This window comes from Corvus moneduloides, chromosome 5 (genome assembly GCF_009650955.1).
Source record: "Corvus moneduloides isolate bCorMon1 chromosome 5, bCorMon1.pri, whole genome shotgun sequence".
Taxonomy (NCBI): Eukaryota; Metazoa; Chordata; class Aves; order Passeriformes; family Corvidae; genus Corvus; species Corvus moneduloides.
In genome coordinates this window covers 11,567,887-11,589,301 of record NC_045480.1, presented here as the reverse complement: position 1 = coordinate 11,589,301, position 21,415 = coordinate 11,567,887, and the positions used below count along the sequence as shown (strand labels likewise).

The 21,415-nt window shown below is 41.6% G+C and overlaps 1 protein-coding gene and 1 long non-coding RNA gene across 6 annotated transcripts in view; one reads left to right on the top strand and one right to left on the bottom strand.

Annotated features, from left to right (window-relative positions):
- Positions 1-484: 484 nt before the first annotated feature.
- On the bottom strand, positions 485-5,926 carry LOC116444464. Its single transcript, XR_004240328.1, has 3 exons — positions 4,965-5,926; positions 3,077-3,175; positions 485-852 (listed from the first exon to the last, which is right to left on the bottom strand). It is a non-coding gene; the product is annotated as an uncharacterized LOC116444464 (long non-coding RNA).
- A 407-nt stretch (positions 5,927-6,333) lies between these two features.
- Positions 6,334-21,415, top strand: part of SORCS2 (sortilin related VPS10 domain containing receptor 2) — a 549,849-nt gene continuing 534,767 nt past the window's right edge. For 4 of the 5 annotated variants that reach the window (XM_032109885.1, XM_032109884.1, XM_032109882.1 and 1 more), the window contains exon 1: positions 6,334-6,457. In XM_032109885.1, coding sequence (XP_031965776.1) covers positions 6,428-6,457 — 30 coding nt within the window. In that variant the 5' untranslated portion in view covers positions 6,334-6,427. Of the gene's footprint in view, positions 6,458-6,888; positions 7,339-21,415 lie in introns of those variants that run through there. The other variant, XM_032109886.1, reaches the window with a different exon arrangement.

The following is a 21,415-nucleotide window of genomic DNA, read 5'->3' as shown; positions in this document are numbered from 1 at the left end:
AAACCAGTGGGAGGCACCAAGTCAGAATAACAATTTAATGGAAATTAAAGAAAAGGGAAAAAAAGTAAAAGAAAACACTGGTTCAAACTGACAGAGTCAAGGTACAACCTGACACCCTGTTAGGCAGGGTGGTGGTAGCAGTCTGGTAGAACGGTGGCTGCAATCCTCTGAAGCAGTGATCCTGTAGTAAAAGAGTCTGCTCTTCCTCAGAAAGTCCAATGGTGGCTGTGTAGCTCCTGTCCTCTGGAAATCCAGTGGGAAGGGTTGTCTCTGGTGTTTAGAGTCTCAGCTTATATCCACGATGGGATGCTTGATTCCTCCCTCTGGGTGGAGTATCTCACAATGGGGTAATGAGTCATGAGGCCAAGTGTTGATTAGGCTCATTAACAGAAGATGGTCCGGAGGGAGTTATCTCTGAGTCAGGCGGCAGGACAATGATGGGCAATTAACAGAAAGATAGTCTGGGGGGAGGAGGCAAGGAAACACTGCCCCACCTGATTTCAACAGCTCATGAGGATGGTGATAGAATACCCTGCAACCCAGGACAATCATTTACAGCTCTTCCAAATTTATTCACATAACTGCATGCCAGCTAGTATACCCATACCTGCAGAGAGCACTCTGTAATAATCAGAGATAATACACTATACTGAAATCTACTCTTTTATATTGTTCAAATTTGAGCAGAATAATTGAACATGTACTTTGTAGCTTAGTCAGTTCTTCATAGAACAAAGGCAGTTACTCACTTTTTTTGACTTCAGAACTTCCCACAGAAGTAGTTTTTTTTCTTTGTGACAAGGAATGCTACCTATTAACTAGGCTTTCTTCTGTGGACATCTGGGCTGGGTGCTGAAAGCAATGTATCAATGAATTAATGCTAATAAAACAACCTGACACCTGCTTTGGTTTTTATTCTGTCAGATGGAGCAACTACTGAGAAAAGTGTTCAGACATCTAGATTTGTTGACTATAGAAAGATTTTTTTTTTTTTTTGGTAGTGCAGTACACAAACAGAAATTATTTTGGACCCTGAGAGGCTTAGCTAAATAAAAGCTCTGCTGTTTGGCATAAGGGTATGGCATTATGTATAATAATTTGCATTTAACACAGAAGAAAGCATTTGGGTTATGTTAATTGAGTAACAAGGCAATAAAGCTTTGCTGTTTATTAATTTGTTGTCTAATGATATGGTCAGAGTGAATCATAAGGTGTTTTGGGGTTGGGCATCTTGATAAACATATGAGATTAAGTTGCTTTCATGCATGAGCATTTTGTCAAAAACCCTGCAGGTCACTGTGTAATGATGTGGTTAACATAAACACAATGTAACTGGGAATTGTTTTGTATCTAATGAATAGAATAACGTATCCTAAATGCATCTTGATACATTAATTTAAATCAACCTTTAAGAGGTGAACAATGTACTTGGAGCATGCTTAAATGGGTGATTCTCCCGTGATTTTCTACTATATTGTGCCTCTGCAGACATCTTGATTTATCAACCTAAGACAGCTGTGAGGGTGAAACATGTAACAAATTGTTATCAATATTTTTATTTGCAAGCAAAAGGAATATAAGCATTGCATCTTGGTTTCTGCCTGAGCAGAATTAGAAGGTTTCTGTAATATTTCCAGTATTCGATCAGAAATTAATCTGATAAAAATAAAGTGAGTTAATTGAAGCCTTTTAATCTAATCTGACAGTAAAAATGTGAGTAAACGTTATTAGTATAGCACTAATAATTCTGCCATTGACAGGAAGAAACTTGCCTTGGATTTACAACACACTAATTTTTTTTTTTTTTTTTTGAGCCTTTTCTATTTCTATTCTGGGACTGGAGGAGCTTAGAGGTGTTACTGATAACTGATAGTCAGTTATTTGTCTTCTTGTCTGCCCCTGTATATTTGCTGAACCAGAATTTATAAGAGACATAAAAGGTTACAGACATTAAGGGAAGCCTCTTTGTTTTAGGAATCCTTAAACTAAATCTAAACCATCCTTCTGACAACCCTTAAAAAGTTCCAGTTAAACAAAATTTGAAACTGGGAGAGCTCCTCACTTATCAGAGTTGGTGTCTTACACTGCTGAGCTTGCTTGGGCTTCCTAGACAAAATTATATTTTCTAGTCTGTAAATTAGCTTCCTTCTTTTATTAGCAACCTTGATGCTAACAAACCTATAAAAATCAGAAGCACTTCTGTTCTCTTGTGTTTGCATTTCACCTAGAATAGTGACAACAGAATAAGAAGTAATTAAATATTCTGGTCATGCTTTGGACTAGAAGTATGTTGTTTTGATTGTCCTTTGCATAACCAAACATGGATGGAATGGAAGCTGGATCAACCCTTTGTTTTCTCTTTTTGTGCAGTACCTACCTAAGACAGTTGGGTTCTGACCTGTGATGCTGTCCCCTGACTTTGGACAATACAAAGCCATCGTTTTATCTCTTAGGTGACTTAGCTACAGGAGTTTGAATGCATTAATGGGAGTTATATAATGAAGCTTCCTTTCCAGTTTTGCGAACCTTAGCATTCTCATCCGATCTGCTCAATACTCATATTTTGAAACTCTACTGTCATTAAGTGTGCACCACAGTGAAATAATGCCATATGGGTATTGTTTCTACAGCATCCCTAGTCTAGAGACACATTTTATTACTGTGAATTACTGATATATTAAATATGCATTATTTATTAGATTGTAATATTCAGTAAGTGAGTATTAATGTGGTTGATGTAAAACCAGCTTCAACAGCCATTGAAGAAATGTCCAAGCAAAAGCCTTTCACTAAGTGGGAGAGACAAGAGATGGTGCAAAGATTTTTATAGTGTTGTCCACACATCTGTCTTGGTTATGATAATCTCTAAAGAAGGGAAAATGGAGAAGTTGCTTTGGGTTCCATTATATCCTTGACCTCTTAAAAGCCTGATACTAAGGGATTCAATTAGTGACAAGTACAGTTGTAGGTTGAGTGATTCATTCCCATGTACTCAAGTCTCACAATTCATACATAAAAATTACATCAATTTCTGTCAGCTTTAGCATTCTTTAGGTGAAATGTTTCATTAACTTACCTAAGAATAAAAGGCCTGATTAGTCCCTGTCAGTGAGTGATTCATTGGGCTGTGTATCTGTCCATCCACCTTGGTCAGAGTCTTCTGTACAGAAATTGTCTGTAAGACAGTTTCAACTGAATTGTCAAACTGGGGGTGATCACAAAAATAAATGGCAAGTTTTGTGATTGGACAGACAAGGAGAACTTTATTAGTGGGTTTGCTAGGTTCCTGTGAAAATAATGGAAAAGATATTCTGACAATGGGGAAAGACTAGAGCAGACCTTGCAGTTGACCATAGGGTGCAAAGCTGGAGGAAACCAGGCTTCATTACTTCTGCAGCAAATGCTTGGTTTTCTTTTCCTTTTTAAGTCACGTTATGGGAAATGTCAGTAACTGACAGATATAGAGAGCTTGACTCTTAGGAATGTGGATGTTACCATCTCTTTGCTGCTGCTTATGGGAGCCCAACCTGTCAAACACAGTGGTGAATGCAAAATGGATGAGCATGACAAAGTCCAGCCGTATTTATACAGATGAAGTATTAGGTTTTGCATGCCAGTTTTAACATGTAGGGACTTGGGCCCTTCCATCTCTTCTGAATACTTTTAGGTTATTCTACAAACTGTGGGTAATGATTACAATTACACAGGAGATAGGCCGTGATGTAAGAATCAAAATTATTGTATTCCTAATAATGGGCAAATGACCCCTTCATGCCGGTTGATACAACTGTGGCTGGTCAGTGTTTTCTTAACAATTTGGCATTGTGCTTTCCTCTTGTTCCTCTTTGTGCAGAGGTGCAAAAGATGGAAGGTGACTCGCTTAGTATGAAACTGTTATTCTGACAGGAATGGCCTTCTGCTTGTGTGTCTTCTGTGAACTGTTGAATCACTGCCCAAACAGCAGTGATTCAAACAAGTGTTTGACCCCAGCTGTCGTTGAGACCAGTTTACTAGAGTCAAGAGGGTTTTGTCTGGAAAATTAACTTTCTGCTCACTTAAACCCAGGTCTTTTTTGCCTTACAAGGGTAATGTTTCAGAGGGATAAGACGCCGTGAGAAAACTAAATGGATGCAAAGTCAGTCTCGTCTCAGGCTCCTGTTTCATCTCCCTTAGACAATTCCCTATAGCTACTCCTAGGCTTTCTGAGCTTTTGGTACTGTCTCCAGAAATCAAGGTCTGAGACGAAAAATTAACTTGCTCTTTACACAAGATGTACTTCAGGAATGAATTTAATACATGGCCCCTTCAAGAGTCCCAGAGGCAACTACTGGTGACCTGGGTCATGCAGTGCTGCCTGCCTGAGTTTCTATCGCTGCCTGGGCTCCTGTTTGGCAGGGTGTTTGGGACAGAATCTCCATAACTGGCATCTGGAGACTCCTAGATAAGGGACAGTATCTTCTTTTAGTTCAGATGCTGTGCCGAAGGAACAAGGGGGAAGGCTGCACAGAGGTTGTTTTGAGATTGTGGGGCTATGCTTGGAACTCTGAAAGAGGACTTTATTGGGAGCTGCAGAAAAAGTACATGTGATTTTTTAAAAGTAATATTTTAATTTTTATTCTGTATTTCTTTTGAAATGGAAAGTCATCCTGAATTTGAAACTGCCTTCTAGTTTGAGCTATTACAGTAATGACAGGGCAGGTTACCATAGGTCTCCTAGCGCTGAAGGTGTACAGCTAATATGTAATCATATAACTTGCTGAAAGTAATTTTTACATGAACTTGGTATAACCAGGTCACTTTAGGTCACTGTGGTAGTCATCACAGGCCTGTAAATGGTACAGTAAAACCAGTGGATACTATTTTTTTCTATTAATCTTCCTAGAAAAGCCTTCGTAATCCTAATTTTCTAGGCCATTAGGGTAAAGGCAGATTACAACTAAATCTGGTTTATTAACTTTACTCACCTTGTGTTTACCCAGCCCAGATCTCTTCTGTTAGGTGCCTATACTTGGAGTCATTACTTTCCTCAATGGTCTTTCAAACTTGTTTTCTTACATTTAGGCCTGAGTATCCTTATCTTACTGTGAAGTTAGATTCAGCTTCAGAGTTGGCCCTGGGCTGAGCAGCAGGTTGAACCAGGAGTTCTCCAGAGGTCCCTGCCAACCTTAGTTATTCTGGGTTTCTAACTTGTGCCCTTTTCACAGCATTTGAGGCAAATTGCTTCCCAAGCTCCAATTTATTCACAGTTACATAGCACACTGCAGTGAAGCAGGAAGAGCACCCAGTCTGTGGTGGCTGAATCTTCTTCCACCGCTTCACCTGTCAGTTGAGTGATGCCACCTTGCACAGCCCCAGTCATCGCCCCTGCTGGCTGTGATCACGCCAGTAGAGCATTTCTTGGGGCTGCCATGGATCAATCCCAAATTACAAGCCACCCTTCCCCACAGTGGGCAACAATGGATTAGCAATTGGGTCTCGACAATGCAGGTGACGAGCCTGGTGCCTCCTAGGAGCTGGGGAGCAGAAGAACGGACAGGGTCCCTTTCCCCACGGAAACACTTGTCTTAATGACAGATATCGTATTTTTGCACCTGCTTCATTTGTTCTTTGGCTCTCAGCTGCTGACCACAGACCTCTTCTGACCGTTTCACTGCAGCCTCCTGGGACGGACGGCCAACCAAGGCCATCCCTCGTGTCCAAAGAGGCAGCGGTGGGTGCTCGCCCCCAGCGCCCCTCGGGCTGCAGCGCACACACCCCGAGAGGCTGCATGAATCTTGCTCGGCCGCTCTCGGAAAGCCTCTCCCTGGAGCTCTGCGTGAAAGTTCACAAGCGGCGGGCTCTGCTGCCACCGAGAGACCCGTCCCCGCCGCGGCTCCCGCGGGGCGCGATGCCCGTGTCCGCGAGTGCCGGAGCCCGCCCGGCGTTTCGGCGCGGACCAGCAGATGGCGGCGCCGCCCCGGCTGGGCGCGCAGCCCCGCGCACGGCGCTGCCGCTGAGCCCCGCTCCGGTTACAGCCCTCCCTCGCCCCCGCCCTCCGCCGCGGTGTCTCCCTCCCTCCCCGCCACCTCCCCGCCTGTCACTACCACGCCGGAGAGCCACCATGGCGCACGGCGGGCCACGCGTGTCCGCCGCTGCCGCTCCGCGCGGGGCTGCCCGGCTGCCGCCGCCGCCGCTGCTGCTGCTGCTGCTTCTGCTGCCGCCGCTGCTGGGCGCCGCCGCCGCGCCGCGCTGCGCGGAGCCCTGCGGCCGCCCGCGCCCGATAGCTCTGACCCGCGGGGCGCGCAGCCCCCCGGACCCGCGGCGCGGTGGCGGGGCGGCGGCGGGGAGCAGCCGCTCCAGGAGAGCATCCTTGGCGGCCGGCCGGGAGCAGGTCTCCCTTATCAGCACCTCCTTCGTGCTGAAAGGGGACGCGTCTCACAACCAGGCGATGGTGCACTGGACGGGCGAGAACAGCAGCGTGAGTGCGAGGGGCAGTGCGGGCGGGGTTTGGGGTCCCTGCCCTTGCCATTGCTTTGCTCTTCCAACTTGCGGGGCGGAACCTGCGCTCCGCCGGCCTCGGTGCGGCCGGAGCGCGCTGCTCCCGCCTCCCGCTGGCCGGCCCGGGGCGCGGGAGTCCCCGCGGGCAGCGCTCGGGGTGCTGCGGACGGTGAGGTGCCGCCGGGAGGCGAAGCGCCGCCCTGGTCGGGCCGGCCCCGCGTACCCCTCTCCACTTCCCCAGAAGTTTGGAAAGTTTGCGAGCGCGCATCTTGCAGAGGCGCCGGGTGCGCGGTGTGCTCCGCGCCGCGCTGCGAGGAGGAGGAGGAGGGCGGCTTGGCTCCGGACCGGCGAGGCGGCGTCCCTGTGCGGTCGGTGTGCCCCCGGGTCTGTGCCAGGGTATCCGGGTAAAGGGGAGGCAGGGACGAACTGCGGTGCGGGGATTATCTCCTCCAGCCCCGCATGAAGTCCCAGATTAAATTGTCGAGGCTTAATCGATTCACCGCGACTCAGTCATCCCCGTGTAATCCGCGCCGCTCTCTGCCTCCTCAAGCGCCAGGGAAAGAAAAACCCGAAAAAAACAGAAAATGAAATAAAACGCAGCTCTGGGCTTGAGGTGATGTGAGCAGCAGGAGTGAGAGAGCGGGACGGCCCCGCCGGGCGCCGCAGGAGCTTAAGGGCGTCCCGCAAAGGTCCGGAATAGCAGCAGCTCTCCGAGGGGGCTTTTACAGCCACATCGGTGGATAAAAATCGTGCGCTGGGACCAGTGATACTTCATTAGAGCATCAGTGTTCACAACTTTACACAGCTAAAACAGTGTGTCTTGCCTTTATTGTTTATCTAGTTTAGACAGCAACTCTCACGGTGAGTGCCCCTACTATTTTTTAAACTAATTTTCAATATCAGCTAGTCTTCACTTCTTTATGTATTGATCCATTAATGGTTGTGTATTCGCACGGGTGGTTTCAGAGATTTGCTGCTTCTAATTTATTCTTCACTGAAACATTATATCATAATAGTGGGCGTCATGGGTAAATATTACATAGCACCTTGCACTGTCTGTGTAACTTCATAGTCAGGAAAATATCGTAATGAAGGCTTAAGATGAACTTTCTCCTGGAGGATTTTAGTGTTTCTGGAAAACTGAGCATTTTTACAACAGTTCAGCTAAGCTCTGAGTCTGCTTGAACTTTGTGAATTTAGTATAAAGTTTACTTAAACTTGGCTCAGTTCAGAGTGTGCGCGTGTGTGTTATAATTCTCATAAGTATGTGAATTATCATCCTTTTTCTAGGACCTGAAGTCCTGAGTTTTTGCCTGTTTTGCTAGGGAGTCAGCCAGGATGTGGAGCTGCTAAAGCTCCACTTATGAGGATGCAGTGATTCCCTGGAGCATGCTGAGCGCTTATGTTAATGCTCTTGTATAATCAGGTGTCAGAGTTGAAGTCAGCATCATAAAGCTTGACACTTTCAAAGGCAGTTTTTGATTTGCTCAGGAAGGAAGTGTAAGATGATGGTCATTTTCTGTGAAAAGAAAGTGTTGCAAATCAGCAGCATCAGCTATTCTGATTCTGTCCTTCCTCCATTTCTCTGCTATTAGACTGCTGCCGTTTTTTTGTGGACAGTGCTCGCAGGCTGTTAGGACAGCTTCCTTGAAAAATTCAGTATTAAAAAGTTGGCATAAGTTCATTTTTTGACATAGAAGGCAAGTAACAGCTTTCATGCACAGCATTCTGCACTCTAAAATGAATACAGTAGAACCTTGCTAATCCACAGTTATGACTAGCGGTCTCGCCTCGCCTCTCTGCAAAGATTTAATAACAGATGCTGCAGTGAGGGCTTGTATTGCTAAAATGTTATTATTTTTTCACAGTATGCTACAGCTCACTTACTAGAATACTACCACGTAGTCTCTTCAAAAGCAAAGATAAATGGCAACTGTCAGAAGAAATGAAAGTGGTTATAGTCTTTGCTGCAACTTAGTTCTTTTTTTGTTTGCTTAGTTGCTATCTACTAATTCATTATTGCAGGATGACGCACTCTTCATGAATGCCTGCGGATGTTCTCTACATTATTTATACATTCAATAAAAAATACTTTTGCAGAGTTACTTATAAAGTATGATGCTCACTCTGCCTGCCATCGGGTGATTACTGTCAACCGAGACTGTATTTGAACAAGTGACCTGGTAATGAAGGACTCTTTGCTGCCTTAACCCAAATTAAAGCAGCCAGTCTTTGCCCAGGATGTTTTACAGTATGACTGTCAGCATTTTTTTCAGCATCTTTTCTTTTTAGTTAGCTTTGTTTTATTGCATGCTTCCAGAAGAAGAGCTGATTTTAACAAAGGCGTCCAGAGAAAAATGATTTGTAAAGACAGTTTGTAGAATATTTTTTTTTTTGTTTTCTTTTTCTTTCTTTTTTTAAGGCATGGAAGAAATACATTAAGCTCAAAGGAAACAGGATGGGCTCAAGGGGATTGAAGAGAATTTTGCTGCATGCTTGTATATTATATTAAAACAATTGAAAATGAACACCTGATCCCAAACATATTTAAGGTAGTTTTGAATGTCTATTTGTTTAAGTAGATATGTATGCATTTATTTATGTTACTCTGGGTTGTTTGGAGGTAGGAACGCTAACATCCACTGCTTCTCAAAACTGCCACCTTATTCTGTGTTCTTAAATCTATGGCAAGTTTTTCCTTGCCTTGGAAGCACAGGCTTGAGTCATGGATCTCTGTTCTGTCCCAGGTGCATTGCAGCCAAGGGGAGGGCTGTCCTTCCTACAGTGGGGTTTTGGATCAGGCCCTGAGAACCTCAGGAGGCACTCAGCAATCTTGAAGTGTCACCACACACATTTGGCACCTCATTGGAGGTACTCGGCACTTTGTAAACCAAGGAGCTAAACTAGTTTCTTTGCCCTTTACAGCTGTGTGGCTGAAAATCTGACAGTGATGAGCTCCAGATGACCACATATCCTCCTAAACACCTCACCTAGTAAAATAAATGAAGAAGAAATATGCAATAGGATTATTCCTTTGAGCTCCATGATGAAGAGACAACCAAAAAAAGCGGAGGGGGCAGCTGCATCTCTCAGGGATGTTCACCTGCATGAATAGTTCATTGGAAGTGCTACCATGGAGTGTGGATCAAGGGCAAATACATCAATGTGAGAGGGGCAGAGGTTAGGTTGATGTGCAGATGGAGTTTTAAAAAAATAATTTGTATCATGTAAATCATCCTGTGCTGCATTGCTAGGTGCATGAGATTTTTGGTTGCATGAGATGTCCTGAAAGAAACTAGGGAGGCTATAAATTAAACTGATCCTCTCTCCTCCCTCTTCTTTTCTGTACTGTAGAAGTCTGATGTTTACTTATTATCCTCTTCTAATGCTGTTAGTTTTTTGAGTTAGAGAAATGGTCGCTTTGATGGCAAAGCAGAGGATGTGGTTGCATGGATTGTAAAGTGGCCTTGAATCACTGGGAAGATCAGGGTACAATTCCTTGCTTTGTCAAGAGAGAACTGTACCAGGAGGGATGCAAATTGCTTCCCGCTTTGTGTTCTCATTACTTTATTTTGTACTCTAATAATTATTTACAAATCCTATAAACGAGAAGCATGTCTCCAACCTTTCTTGGCAGTGGGATTTATAGTCAAAACTGTCACTGGTGATGCAGGTCTTGCAAAGCCAGTACTTGTCACAGCAAGAGTGTGGCTGGTTAGTGAATTCCTGCAATTAGTATTTCTGCTCTCTGTCCCCTCCGCCCACAGAAATCTGTTGTGAGGTCTTACTTTCAAACAAAGGCTCATGCAAGTGGAACTAATTTTCCTACCAGTCTTAAAATATCATAAACTGAAGACATGACAGGTGGGTGGTGCAACACACCATTTACTGTGGGAAGGGCAAGTAATTGACATCCGTGTAACTGATAAATAACATTGAGAATTGGAATATATACAAGTAGCAGGCTAAAAGAATTGCCCTTAGTGTGTTAAGCTAAAACATGCATGTGCCCAGATGTACTAAAAATATGCTAGCTTTTCTGATTTGGGGGAAAAATAGTCAATTCGTGACAGTTTTTAAAAATCCTACTTTTCCTTAGGAGAGACCTTAGTCATCCCAAGAGGTTTTTTTTTGGTGCTAGATAAACAACTTTGTTTACAAAACTCTATTCTTTTTGACCCTCCTGAAGAATTCCCATTCTGCATTAATACTAGCCAATTAAAAAAAAAAAAAAAAAAATCAAAGCCAAAGCAGAAACAGAGGGAGAATGACACTCGTATTCACAATTGATTTTGATTCAGGGGCTGCTCTTCATGCTGTGTGCAGACTGCTAAAGTGTTGTGAGCAGGACTTTGGCCAGCTACTTCCAAGTCTGAAGTTTCATGGTGCCAGTATTTCCTTTTTTTGTTTGTTGGCAAAATATTAAATCCATGCACGTGCTTATTTGTCCAGTAACTTGATGTCATGATCCCCCATAAACATGTAGCTCTTTGTTAAGGAAAATAAATGTAAATATACACACCATTTTTTTCCAAGTCTTAAATATTTAGCAGCAACTTACCAGAAAGGAAGATTTACTGCATGTCTACAGATATTGCTACACACAAAAACTTCAGCTGATCCAGACTTGTCTATATTTGATATACAGATACTTTGTTTAATTTAGAAACTATTACTCTTTTTGATACAGTTTCACCATATATGATTTGCAGAGCCTAGTGATCACTACATGTATTCTTCTGACAGATATTTTATTTAATTGGTTTTCTGTTTTGTTCAGTTTGCAATAAATTGTGAGGAAAACTATAAAAAGCATTGACTTCAATATTACTGTAGCATTACCTGTAATGGTAAATGTAGTTATCTATGCAAACTGGGCAAAAGTCCATTTGTGGTAAGGTTTGGGTGGTGTTTCTGCAGAGTAGTCAGACTACGTTTTATGAAACTAAAGGGAGCATGAGGTCAAAAATCCTGACAGCTCAAACCTTTGATAAATGGCAGATATATCACAAAATGAAAAGTAGATTTCCCATAGGGAGCGTTTTTCTTAAAATTCCTTGAGATGATAGTGTGATTATAAAAACAAATAGAAACCAAACCCAATAATCATATTTGAATGGAACAGCAGAATCCCACATGGAAAGCAGAATGATTTTAATCTGATTAAAGTAACTCAGGACTTTAACAATTCTTTTTCCTTTTTCTTTTTTAATGGTATAAAGTTTCTGGCTTACTTCATCTATTTGCTTCTACCACTGTTTTCCCTCTCTACCACCCTTACATCTTGCTGTAAGTCATATTGCTGCCTGCAAGCTTTCTCCACATTTTGGCAAATTCCCACTGCTAAAGGAAAGAGAGAACCTCTTCTCATCCCCTAAGCAGACACTTAAAATGGATACATTAATTAGTAAATGTGTATTTCAAACATGCTTCAAAGTCCTCCACCATGAACAGCCCTCCACACCTGCAGCCATACCTGGTTTTACCTGGTTTGCTGGTTTAACTGGCATTATCTGGTTTGCTTAGGAGCAAGCTATTATAGCAATACTACTGTTCCAACGTTGGGACAAGCTCACTTTAAATCTAGGAGGGAAATTTAGCAATGTACACTCAAGAGAGACACCAGATTGAAATCCTTGCTCTGATACTGCTGATGTATTACATGTGTGTGATAAACCAAACAATCATTAGGGATGTGTTTAGTCTGGGGATAGCAGTTCACATATGACAGTGGGAACAAAATGCATTCTTCCCAAGCTCGATGGTCTTAGAAATCTACCGATAAAGATCTTTGGAGAAAGAAATGAAGACATCCCTTTTGACTTTATTAAAATTCAGTAGAGTAGTAGATCCCTTTTGAAAGAACAGAAGGGGAAAATGATGAGCTTTTCATAAAATTAGTGATTGTTCCACTAAAATGGCAAGCTCTGTAAGGTATGTACCACTTTATGAATTTAAAACATGAAACTGCCTAGATTACAGAAGCTTTTATGCCAAGCCTTTTGCCTGTCCAAATATAATATTTTATGGTTGTGTCAGTTACAACCAAAGGTTGTTCCCATAAAGGAGAGAGAATCTGCAGTACAGTCAAGTGGGATCTTTCAATGTTCTGAAAACTCAACTTCATTTATGCAAATGTGGAAAGTATAGGTTGAAAGTATTCTGCAGTATACAATTCCTTGCTGTAGCTCAGAATTCAGCTTGATGACCTGGAACATTCCTTCAGCATTTTTATTCTCAAAGTCTCACATTCCTTACCAAACATTCCCATCCCCAACCTCTGTCCAGGTAATAATCATTTAAAACTCTAACAAATCACCAATTACAAAACCACTTTTAAAGAAATAATGGATGGGATCCTTTGCCATGCCTTTCCTTCTTTAGGAAGGAGAAAATTCTCCACTGCAAGGGTGGCAAGACACTGGAAAAAGTTGCGTGGAGAAGTTGTGGGTGCCCTATCCCTGGAGCTGGCAGGATGGGGCTTTGAGATACCTGGTCTAGTGGAAGGTTTCCTGCCTGTGGCAGGGGGGTTGGAACTAGATGAACTTTATGGTGCTTTCCAAACCAAACCATTCTGTGATTCTATGATTCAGCCATTAAGTCTAAGCTTGGACTTCTGCAGTAGGAAGGAGATAGGGATGGTCTCTGACAATCTTAACAGGCATGCTTGAGAAAGTTTGGCATATCTGCTGGACTTGCTGACTTCCGTGCGATATGTAGAGAAGTGTTTTGCTTATGAATCCTATTGGATGTCGTCAGCCCTGGATGAGGCTGTTGTGGAAAGAGGAGAGATGCTGAGGTGCTGCTGTCTTGCAGGACTGAGAGCCCTCGGCAGAGCTGGTGATGCTCTGCGCAGCCCCGTCACCACGTCTGCGAGCTGTAAGCAGAGTTGAGGTGGTCATGGTGATGCCTGGGGGAAATTTAATGCTTGGCCAGAGACAGAGCATGAGGTTCCAAATGAACAGCTGCTGGATTAAATTGAAGCTGAATAGTAGTGCCAAAGAACTTTGCCTGTTATCTCACCAGTATCTTCTGAAATACCACTTGCCTTACATAGGTGATATTGCAGTTTCCCACCTGCAAGGTGAGAATAATAATACTTTATCTTTTAGGATGGCTTTTGACTAAAAATTAGCTTTGCACTTTGATATTAAAGTAATGGTTGTTACCATAACACCTAAAAGAGACAGGACTATAGAAAATCACATCTGTGGTTTCTTTGTTCCTTTGACTGTTTCACAGTACAGCCCAGGAATGAGAGAAGAAAAGACTGTCACAGGTCATGCAAACTGGTCTGCTTGTTCTGATGTTTGTTTTGATCAGGGCTCCTTTTAATATGTAGTCCAGTTTAATTTAAATGCCTAGACTCTGGCACTTCAAGATCATTGAACGATCTTAAGATTGTGTGACTAAAAACAGTATCAGTGAAATCTAACCTGTATTAAATATGATTTTTCTGTCTTTGTTTAGCAGTATAATGAAACAACTATGCTTCTTTCTCAGTGCTTTTATTTTTTCTACTCTTGTAGACTAATAACTATTTTGCTGAATAACGTTTATTTTGACCTTATAACTTTTCTTTTATAGCTCATTTTTGCTAGTTCTTTAATTGCACCACCTGGATAGGACAGTACCTAGATATAATAGTACCTGTCTATTCTGTATCTGACAGGCACATTTTTAGAAATGTACTTACAGAGATTATTGTTCATTTCTCACATCCTTCTAATTGCTCCAATATCCTTGTGATTATCTGTTTTCCTGGAAAGAAAATCACAGCACAGTAAATAGGTTTGGTTTTTTTCTAAAGGGAAGTCATAAAAACAAATAATTTGGTCATTAGCAAAAAAGGTATTTTTTGTGGTTTCTGTGCAGTAACATGGTTAAAAGGTTGTTCTAGTAGATGAAGTAGGTGTATTTGATGTTTTTTTTCCCCCATTCACTTTATGAACTTTGTTTCTTTATCACTGGAGGCACATTAAACTCCATGAGTGTTGCAGCAGCGTATCTGGAAGCACAAACCCCTGTGATGTGTCCTTACTCCTGTGGAACAGTAGGCCCATGTTTACTGGCCAGCGTGTTCAGTTTTAGCAGATGGCAAGCTACACTCTGTGAAAACACCTTTTTTTTTTTCAGTGTTACTGTTTCTTGTCTGGCCCCTGGACTGAAAGTGCAACAGGGAAAGAGCAGTCTTCCCCCTGCAAGTGTATGAGCAAGATGTGTACTGGGGTTCTGCTCTGAGTTGGTAGCATTTAGATGCTGTGTAATACCAATAAATAATGATGATGGTGATTGAGAATTGAGCTGTTCCACCTTTAAATTTTATCAGTGCTCAGCTTGGCCTTCCTAACTGAGCTGTGGTGGAGAAACATTGCTTTCCTCAGGTGTTGAAGAAGAGCCTGTTTACAATTAATGCATTCCCATGCTTCCCTCCACCAAAAATTGTCACTGCAAGACAGATGCCCAAGGGGACGGAGCTGCAGGGTGAGAGGAGTATGTTGGAATCACTCTTTGGGCTTTCAGCACTGTTTCACAGTGGTAAATGTGACTGATTCTGAAGAAATAGTTGTTTCTTCATTGAAAACACAATTGTATCAGGGGTAGTAGGTTGCCATAAAATCCTCAAGGGGTACAATAAGATATTTTTCCTGTGTTTGCTAGCAGAAGGATGCCTTGTAACTTGGTCTTTTCAGAGGATTGGAACTGTCTGTGAGTCTAAAGCATCTAAATCTGCAGCAGCACTTGTTAAATCTTGCCATTTATGAAGAGCAGAATACACTTCTCTCAGCCCTTGTTTTATGCTCCCAGGTATTGTTTTGGGGGTTCAGCCTAAGTAGGCACCAGTGTTAACATAGGCAGAGATAAGAGTATAACCCTGAGGGATCTCATGAACCCCTTTAGTATGGGCTGCTCTATTTTATGCACTGTTTTTGAAGGGCTCCATGGATGAGATATAAAAACAGAAATAAACCAGACAAAAGCAGCATGTGCCACGAACAGGTGGATTAGTGGATTATTTTCTGGGTGCACAGAGATCTTTACTGTCAATTACCACCACCAGTCAATGGGCATCCAAACAGCTGTAGTGCACATATGCAGTGTTTCAATAATCCGCCTGTTGCAGAGCTCATGAGGTGAATTCCAGGGAGATTTGTAGCAGCAAATGCCTGGAGATGTTCACGGAGCTGGCTGGTGATGCTGAAGTGCATGCAGTTGGATGTCATAGAAACACTAGTGCTCTTTTGCCCACTTCACCTCAACCTGCAGTGATTTCCCCGGTGGAAAAGGAAGTCAAAATCGGATTATTAGGATCTGCTCTGCATTTGTCTTTGTACTTACAGGCTCCAATCTTGATGATTCTTAACTAAAGAAACTCCAGTATCCTACTCCATGGCAGGTTGGTATCAGTAAACTTCTGCCTCTAACTTCCCAGCTGGTTTTGGGAGGGATCCCTCTGTGCTCTTTCTGAACTTTTTGGGGCCCTGTAAGCATTCACATTAGATGTGGCTGCCTCACACTGGTCTGCGCATGTGCTAAGTGAACTTCATTCCTTCTGGCGTCTCTCATTTTAGTCTTGTAACCTGCACTAGTTTAATTGCTGTGCATAGGCTTTGGAATCTTCATTATTGTAGTATTTCATGAGGTTAGAGCATAGAAAAAGCTTTCTTCTCCCAAGCACAGATGCCTCCACACAGGCAGTAGGACTTCATCAAAGTTGCAGCTTTTGATGTAAAAGGCCATTTCTTATTTTGCTAATTTGTTTGGCTTTTAATCAGTGGTTTCCTGTGTTTCCCTGCCTGTTACCCAACCACAAAATGGCAAACATGTTAAAAGGTCTCAGCTTCCTTGAGAGCAGTCTCGAAATATGCTCTTTGCCCTGAGTGAGAAGTACAAGCTGAACAGAAACAATGCAAAACATTTATGCTGGGAGTAGGGTGGCTTCAGAGTGAGAGCTGTGTCCTGAGCACCAGTGACAGACTACAGAGTGAACTCTCTGGTTGCCGTTCACTATACTGATGCTTGGTGTAGAAAATTGGGAAGCCACCACTATTAGTGGTTCTGAACTTTTCTTTCTCCCTGGATGAGGGAGGCCAATACTGGCAGAGTCAGCTGAGATCTGATGCTCTTCTTTTTGAAGTTTCCTGGCCTGATAGGAAAAACAAATATGAAAGAATACAGAGTTTCTTCTTTCCTCTCTTGTATGTGACATCCACTGAGGTGCTACTGAGCACATGCAGGAAGGAAGAGGATATGTGGATAGAGCAAAAGTGTCCATATTTTTGGAGCAAGCAGCCCACTATCAATTTACTAAATTTCTCTTGGGTCACAGATACTATTGCTTAACACTGTCTAAAACCACTGTAAAGAAGAGAAGCAAAAAAATGTGTTGCACATCACTTGAACAGCATTTTTGTAGCTCTGTGAAACCCACTTTCTGATCCACTGATAAAGTTATTGGCTCCTATCAGCTTCTGTGAAGGAAGATGCAGAAGGAACACATTCCCTGCATATAAGCTGAATCAGGCACCTTTGCTTAAAAATTGTAGGATGTAGCTCAGTGAACAATTTTCAGTTCATAATGAAATACATATGTTCATGCAGAATCTCTCAAGGGCCACTGGGCAGAGCTCTGAGGTCCACTAACAAGGTCTTCTTTTCCTTCCTTCCTTTCTTCCTCATCTTCCAACTGCTTTAAACCAGATGTTTTTTTATAAAGTGGGCTTCATTTAGAAGGCTTTGAACCTTTAATAATCTTATTGCTCCTGGAGAACCCTAAGAGAGAATTTTAAAATTTTATTATATAAGCACTTTGTGCTCTGTGTTCCATTTCTTGATTTAAAAACCCTTGGGAGGGAGATGACTGATATCAGACTACCATATATAATCCATGTGAGAACTGGGTTGTTAGCTGGTAAATTATCAATATAATTTTTTTGGGTGCTTTAGTTAACTGCAGAAAGGCACTTCTTAAACTGGCATGAACTGCTACAACATAAGAATTGAATGAAAGACAAGCTTCTTCATCAGTACGTGGACTTGGTTTAGTTTGATCAGTCTGCAAGCACACAGGAACGTTCAGGCTGCTTTTGTGTGTGTTTCTGAGGCTAGAAATGCTTTATGAACACGAGCTGCATGAAAAGAAGAGCCTCCACTTCCTGTTTGAATCAATGTCCATATTATTGTGAGGGATTACATCTTGGCTCTAATGTTCATGACTGTGAAGAGACTGTTCCTGAAGACGGGAATGTAAAGCTACAGAAGGATGTAATTTTTATCTTGTTTGCAGAAACTGCCAGCAAGTCTGGTTATTGCATTGCTGTACTTTGTGAAGTACATCAAGGCTTCCCTGAGGGAGCAGAGCTCAGCCCAGTGTGATGTTTCACAGGGATTGGTAGCTCAGGGGTTGAGCCCATTGAGCTGAGACCACTGAAATTCACATTTAGGCATAGACTCTGTGCCAGGGAATAATATAAAGAGTTCATAGTCTTTGATCCACAGTCTGTTGTATGTGGATGGTTTGCACAAAATATGCATGCTTTTTATTTTTTTGCAGCCCCTAAATAGACTTGTATTTATTAAGTGAACCTAATTGTCACAGTCCCTATCAGTCAGTCAGAAACTCTGCTCCCCTTTAGGCAAGTTCTGCAGCTGTCCTTTGTTTCTGTTACTTTCCCGTCTGCTTTTTTGTATGTCTCATTCCTCCTTCCTCCTTCCTTTGTCTCTGTGTTTCTCCTTTGTTATTCTCCCTTCATTTCCTTCTCTGTATTGAATCACCTTTCTCACCCCTGAGGGCTTGAATAGCATCATCTTCCCCATTCCATCTGAAAAAAAAAGATCTTGAAAGACACTGTAATGACACTGACATGTCATCAGTTTGGGGTTTGCCATTCCAGTGAAAATAGATGTTCACACTTGATCACATATTGTGTGTAGAATTGGACAGACTGCATGGCATTGCTTAAGGAAATCTTGTGTTCATGGCAGGATCTCTAGCTCTAGAGCATAGCAATAGCAGATGTTTAAAAAACAATTGTCCCCAAAATACATCATCTTAGTTGAAACTGGCCCACGAGCAGTGTATTTCACCTAATGCCCCAAATCAACTGTTTGAAGAGATCTCTTAAACCTACCTAGGGTTCGTTTTGGATTGGGCACATACTACAAAATACACTGCTTCCGTGTTAAGCTTCCAGGTGAGTTTAATAATCATAATTAGAAATGAAATACTCAAAATTCCATTTCCAGTTCTGTAATCTGCACATGCCATCTAATAAGAATTTGAAATGACTTGGCTGCTCACCCAGGTTTAATTGAAAAATAATCATAATCTATTCAGTGTTAGATTTAGTGTATAGAAGAGGTATTGTGAGCAAAACAGAGCTTCTGAAATGTCTATTACCGTGGATTTTATTGTCTGGATTAAGTTCAGATATTAGTGCACGTCATTCTCATACTTGGGTGATGTCATTCTGAGGTGTGACTTTGCCAAGTATGCCCCATTATTACTTTTTTGCAATGGACAGACAATGAATTCTTTTTCCTTTAAATGAAATTAAATATTTACAAGCTGTTACTTATTGCAGGAATTTAAATGAATGAAGCTTCTTTTGGAAACAAACACAAGCTGAGGAAAGCAGAGACAGCAAATGAGTTTGAAGCTGTCACAGGAGGAAACTTTGCATCTCATGTATCCAAGCTCTGTGGCTTTATCAGAGCCATGAAAACATGGGAGTCAAAAGCAGAAACGTGTAAGGTCTTGGTTTCTGGCATATCTTATTTCTCTATTGCAAGTGCACTTGCTGTGTAGTCACTGCAGTTCATGGACTGAAAGAAGATGAACAGATTTAGAGTGCTTTTATCTAACACGAAATTGATACTGTCTTATGGGAATGACTTCTAAGAAGAACATGAGAATGTCTGTACTAGACTAGACCTGTGGATATTTAGGGAAGAACATCAGATTCAGATGAAAATTTTGTGATCCTTCACCAGACAGCTTTTCTGGCCAACAGTGAATTGTGGCTCAGGGGTAACTGTAAAAGCTTCTCAGGTGCAGGAAACACCTTGTTTGTAAACATGAAATGAGAGGGAAGGTGAGCTCATGTACTTGATAGTACTGGATTTCTATTATCCTTTCCATAAAGCTAAATGAGCCCAAATTTTGGGGTATGTTCTCTAAGTGATTTAAATTTTGTGGCTTTGTCTCTACAATTTAGAATTTTAAAACCATTTATTGATTCTGTATTGATTTAAATAGTATTTAAATTCAGACAAATTATATAAAGTAAGAAGTAGATCTATCAACACAATTTACAAATTAGGGTTCTTTTTTCTATTGTAAGTTTCTCACCAATTTGGGTAGTTTAAAGAGTGTTATTCACTTGAGTGAATGTTGTTTCTGGAAAGAAAGATGCTTGGCAAAAGCAGTATTAGACGTCTTTTTGTTTCCATGGAATTTATTAAAGCATCTTTTTAGACAGGTGGATGATGGTGCTGTCATATGCAAAAAGTACAAAGTATCCTGAAAGTTTTCCTTGGTTATTTGAAGTTGAATAAATGTTCATTAAATGGACAATCTCATCTAAGCCAGGATGAATTTTAAATTCAAGACATTACTCTTTTGGTACATAACCAATACAGTGTATGTTCTTATCAACAAGTGAGTCTCATTTTTAATTTATGGAAGTTTACCTGAGAGTATTCAAGTGTCTCACCCTTTCCATGTATAAAAATATGCCTTTGATGTCTCAGCGTTTGACTTTAAAACAGCTGATCTTCTGGTGTGCTGTATAATAAAGTTGTTTTGATACCTACAAGAAATTCTGCTTGTTTGTTCCAAGTTTGCATGGCATAGTTAAGCTAGGTTTTTGTTCAGTAAAAATTGGTGATTCTTTTGAAAAGGAAATCAATAATTTTCTCTTAAATTGCTTAAATGGCTTATTAAACAGGCATGATCAAGTTTCCTAGATTTTAAGAAGTGCTGAAGGTGAGTTTTGAAAATCTTGCTCATTCTTATTTACAAATAGTTAGTAATTTTTAAATGGAGATTTCTAGTGCTCTCTTTCCATTTAAAATATTGTATTGAAGGACATCAGTAAAACATTAAATTATAGTGATCTATCTATAGACTTCCTGGGAACCTGAGCTATGATTGTATTTCTCAGCTAGAGTAAAGCAGCACCATTTCATTGACTTAAATTTTGTCCATTATGGTAGGATCCTTGGCTTTAATTTATCTCACAGGTAGCGGAATGTTAACAGTAATGGAAAGGAAGAGGTGCAAGAGCCTACAAAATGGAGAAAAGTAAACAGAAACAAGTAATAATCCAAGAATTGTATTTTAATTGTTGAACTCAATGCTGTTCTTTCTTACTGTTCTTCCTCTTCATTTTGTTTTTTCTAAAATTCTATATAATTGCATTTATCTAGAAGAAACAAGTCTCTTAGCATGAGCAGAAGGTTGTTGGTTTTTGCCTTTGTTTTCTTACTCTCTCTTGGTCCTCTACCTTCCTTTCTATGGATTGGTTAATTTAATCTTTCTAGCTGCTGTGTTCAACACCACTAGGGTCAGCATATTACATATGGAAGGCACATCAGCTGAAGGAAACTAATATCCCAATCAACTTACCACCAGTGCAGATAGAGGGAAACCAGCTGGCATGAGTGAATTGATTTCTGCATCAGTCTCTTCACACAGGCAATCAATTCAGCAGAGAGAAACGAGACCTGAGTCCTCATCACTTCCCTGTAGCAGAAGGCTCCCTATAGAGGAGTTTCAGCCTCCTGAGCTCACTGCTGCACTCATCAAGCTGTGAGAGTAGGGGTTCTCCATATGGTGTCACTGAGCCCAAAGCCTGTAAAAGGCCACAGCAGCTTCAGTGTGTTTTGGGTCAGATCCTTGGGCTAATGCTGCAACCATACTAGTCACCATGTTAGT